This window comes from Talpa occidentalis, unplaced genomic scaffold (genome assembly GCF_014898055.3).
Source record: "Talpa occidentalis isolate TD23 unplaced genomic scaffold, MPIMG_talOcc4v2.1 talOcc4.15, whole genome shotgun sequence".
NCBI lineage: Eukaryota > Metazoa > Chordata > Mammalia > Eulipotyphla > Talpidae > Talpa > Talpa occidentalis.
In genome coordinates, this window is record NW_023601543.1 from 43,546,956 (window position 1) to 43,551,203 (window position 4,248).

Genomic DNA, 4,248 nt, shown 5'->3' on the forward strand with positions numbered 1-4,248 from the left:
CAGTTGAGATGGAAGGACCTAAGATACCAGTTTTTTACAAGGACATTGGCAAATATATGCAAAAGGCAAGGACAAATAAAACCTGGCTGTGCTAAGAGGCCCCACCTAATTTAAAATTAACAGGTGGTCCATATGATTTGTCTCTGAAAAGTGGTATCTGTCTAGATAGGCACTGAATTTAAGCCAATTTGAGATGCTAATGCACTCCATGCCCATGGTCCTAAAGGCTCCAGGTTTTGGCAATACCCGATAGGGACTTGCTGCTTTGAGAAGTGGCTTTCCACTCTTGCAGACTGCTCCAGGAATTTTCTGGGCAGTACCCCACCTGCCCTGCATCACCAATCACCCAAGCCTTTCCAAGAGCATGGTAACCTTCCCACTTTTATTGTCAATTGGCTTAAATGCTTATATTATTGTAATGTGGGTCTCCCCCAATAAATTCATATTGTGATTATATACATTCAACTTGAGCCATAAGTGAAACCTTCCTGCTCCAATCCAAGTCAGCAGTATTTGAGATCTGAACCTGATATAACAAAAACAGAGAAACAGTAGATACGCTCATATAGGTACTTACACATGTTTTTTTCTTAAGAGACTTAAAAACTTTTAAAAAATTAGCTGCATGTAGCAATACGTGTATTATGTTGGGAGTGGAAATAGCTATCTCGGAGTAAGATAATGATAGCACAGGATATCTCAAGTCCGTAAGTACAAATGAAAAGAGAAATGGTATAAAGTCCTATGTCAATTAATGACAAATATGTTCTGAGATTGTTAGGTGATTGAGTTGTGTAAGAATGTGCTTATACAAACATAGATGATTTTAGGCTATATGCCATAGTCTTGCTACTAGGCTACAAAGCTTTCCAGCATGTTACTGTACTGAATACTACAGGCAGTTATAACAGTGGTATTTGTGTATCTAAACATTTATAGACATTGGAAAGGTACAGTAAAAATGTGGTAGAAAAGATTAAAAAGGGTACACCTGTGTAGGAGACTTATGGGTGGAGATTGCAGGAGTGGACATTACTCTGGGTGAGTCAGTAAGTGGTAAGTGAATGTGAAAGCCTAGGACATTATTGTATACTACTATAGTCTTTATAAACAGTGTATACTTTATGCCACTATATGTTTTTAAAATATTTTTCTTCAATAATAAATTAACCTTAGCTTACTGCAACATTTTTACTTTATAACCCTTTTAATTTTATTTTTACTTTTCAATCCTTTGTAATAACACTTAGCTTAAAACACAAAACATTGTACAGTTCCACAAAAATATTTTTATATCCTTATTCTTTAAGCTTTTTCCTATTTTTAATTTTTAACACTCAACTTTTTTGTTAAAAACTAAGATACCAACATATACGTTAGGCTAGACCTAGACAGGAGGATCAGGATCATCAGTCACTTTTTTCCACCTCTCATCTTGTTCCACTGGAGAGGGTCTTCAGGAGCAATAATTTGCATGCCATCTCCTAAGATAACAGGGTCTTCTGAAATATGTCCTGAAGGGCCTAAGACTCTTCCTGGGGAGGTGTTGCTCTCTAGAAATATGTTGATGGTGGGTTTTTTGATTTGTTTCTTCACCATAGATTTTCTTGTCAGCAAATGATAGTCCATGAACATTCCTCTCTATTTAGTGAAAACCTTTCAGTGTTTGTGGTCCATGTTTTCATTCTTTTTAAGGAGATTGTGGAGGTTTGCAAAACTTGCTAAATCCTTCATTGTGTATTTTCTTTATGATTCTTTTTCCTCTGCTACAGTTTCCTTTTCTCTTTGCTCTTCTTCAACTATGCATTCCTGTTCCAGTTCCAAAACACCTCATTAGTCAATTCCTCAGGAACTACCTCTGAGTTCCTCAATGTCATCCTCATCCACACCCAGATTAAAGTTGCTTGTCATCTTGACATAGCCTTGTCGACTTCTGCAACCTCCTCATATTTGGCATATCCTTTGAAGTCATGAACTCTTGAGTATCTTTTTTGAGATGCCACTCATTTTATTGACCACTCCAAGCCCAAGATGTAGTCATATGTTGTAAGTATTCCAGAATTGCACCAGTCTTTTTCCAACTACAGCAATAACCTAGGCAAATGTCCTCCTAGGGTAACAGGCCTAACTCTTTGATCCATTCATTGGATCAAAGAAGTTGTATTTGGAAAAAGAAACACTACTTTGATACTGGGATGAGTATCTCCATAAAAAGGAGGATGTACAGGAGCATTATCAACATAAAGCGAAATGTTGAAAGGTATGTTATACTCCAAAAAGTACTCCATTTTTGTGGCTTAGCAATTCAGGAAGGCATCTTGGAAGAGGAGCTGGTCATCCATCTGTGACTTACTGTGCATATACTGCACTGTCAGTTTGTGCTTTATTTATATGCTTCAAGGCCTTGGGGTTCTCACTGTGCTAGATCAGTGTTTTAATTTGTAGCCTGCAACATTGTCCTCGAGTAAGACTGTTGTCCTTTATAAAGTGTTGGCCTTTTTATGTATCAAAGACCTTTCAGGGGGCAGAGGCGGCGGGTGGGCGGCAGGGGCTGGGGAGGCCGCCGCCTCCCTGGGCCTGCTGGGGCGGCCGCCTCCGCAATGCCGCTGCTGGTGGAGGGGCGGCAAGTGCGGCTGCCGCAGTCCGCCGGGGACCTGGTCCGAGCCCACCTGCTGCTGGAGGAAAGAGCCAGACTTCTCAGAGGTCAATCTGTTCAACAAGTGGGACCCAGGGCCTTCTCTATGTTCAGCAAAGAGAGCTTGCTGTGACCTCCCCAAAGGATGGCTCCATCTCCATTCTGGGTTCTGATGATGCTACCACTTGTCACATTGTGGTCCTGAGGCACACATGTAACGGGGCCACCTGCTTGACACACTGCGATGGATCCGACACCAAAACCGAGGTCCCCCTGATCATGAACTCCATAAAGTCCTTTTCCGACCACGCTCAGTGTGGAAGGCTGGAAGTGCACCTCGTGGGAGGCTTCAGTGACGACATGAAGTCACAAAAACTTACTCATCAGCTTCTTAATGAATTTGACAGACAAGAAGATGACATTCACCTAGTGACATTGTGTGTGACAGAATTAAATGACCGGAAAGAAAATGAAAACCATTTCCCCATCATTTATGGCATTGCTGTCAACATTAGAACCACAGAGATTTACAGAGCCTCTTTCCAAGACCGAGGCCCCGAAGAGGAGCTGCGGGCTGCACGCGCTCTCGCAGGTGGACCCATGGTTAGCATTTACGATGCAAAGACTGAACAACTTTGCATAGGACCGTACTCCTGGATGCCATTTCCAGATCTGGATTTCTGGTTGCAGCAAGATGATAAGCAAATACTAGGGAACCTTTCTACTTCGCCTCTGGCTGAGCACCCCCACTTTGTTGAACATATTAGATCTACCTTGATGTTTTTTAAAAAAATACCCATCTCCAGCTAACACACTGTTTCCTGGAAATAAAGCTCTGCTCTACAAAAAAGATGAAGATGGCTTATGGGAAAAGATCTCTTCTCCAGGAAGCTAAAACAGGATTTACCAAAGAAAGCGACTTTCTGGCACAAGACCACCGGGGTTGGGGGCGAGCGGGAAGCTGGAGAGAATCTGGAACCCACTCCGCTGAGTCTTAGGTCTCCTCCCTCCTCAGTCTTTCAAATGATTTTCAAAATAAAATCTTATTTTGGCAAAAAAAAACAAAAGACCTTTCAGACATGCACTCCAGAATAGGTAGTTTTCATCCACGTGGAAGATTTGCTCTGGCAAGTAATTTTTTTCCACAATCAGCTTAATTAGTGTTGCCAAATTTTTTTTTTAAAGATTTTATTTATACGAGAGCCGGGGTACAGGCCAGATGCATTGGAGGGTGAGAGCATTCACCAGAGACAGAGCGGGGAACAGAACAGGCAGACTGATGAAACACACTGCTGAGGGGAGCAGCAGGCGAGACAGGAGAGGTCTGCTTGCCATGTGGGTTGCTCCGAGGCCAGTGGGGATCGAACCGGCACTGCAGAGGCTGTGGACAGCTACTCGGCATGGCGCTCAACCGCCTGTGCCACCAGGGAGGCCCTACAAATTTTTTTAATCTGGCTTTTACATCAAAACTTGAAGACTTAGGGCCTCCCTGGTGGCGCAAAGGATTAAGTCTCAGCACTATGAGCTATCACCAGCCACTGCAGCATGAGTTTGATCACCCACCAGGGAGCTAACCCACATGGCACAGCAGACCTCCCCTGTCTCACCCACTG

The 4,248-nt window shown here is 42.8% G+C and overlaps 1 protein-coding gene across 1 annotated transcript; it reads left to right on the forward strand.

Annotated features, from left to right (window-relative positions):
- The first annotated feature begins 2,600 nt into the window (after positions 1 to 2,600).
- Positions 2,601 to 3,604, forward strand: LOC119246661 (protein N-terminal asparagine amidohydrolase-like). The gene is given in 3 exon segments (XM_037513021.2): positions 2,601 to 2,727; positions 2,730 to 3,415; positions 3,417 to 3,604. Coding segments are annotated over 3 exon segments (927 nt in total). The 3' UTR covers positions 3,531 to 3,604.
- The last annotated feature ends 644 nt before the right edge of the window (positions 3,605 to 4,248 follow it).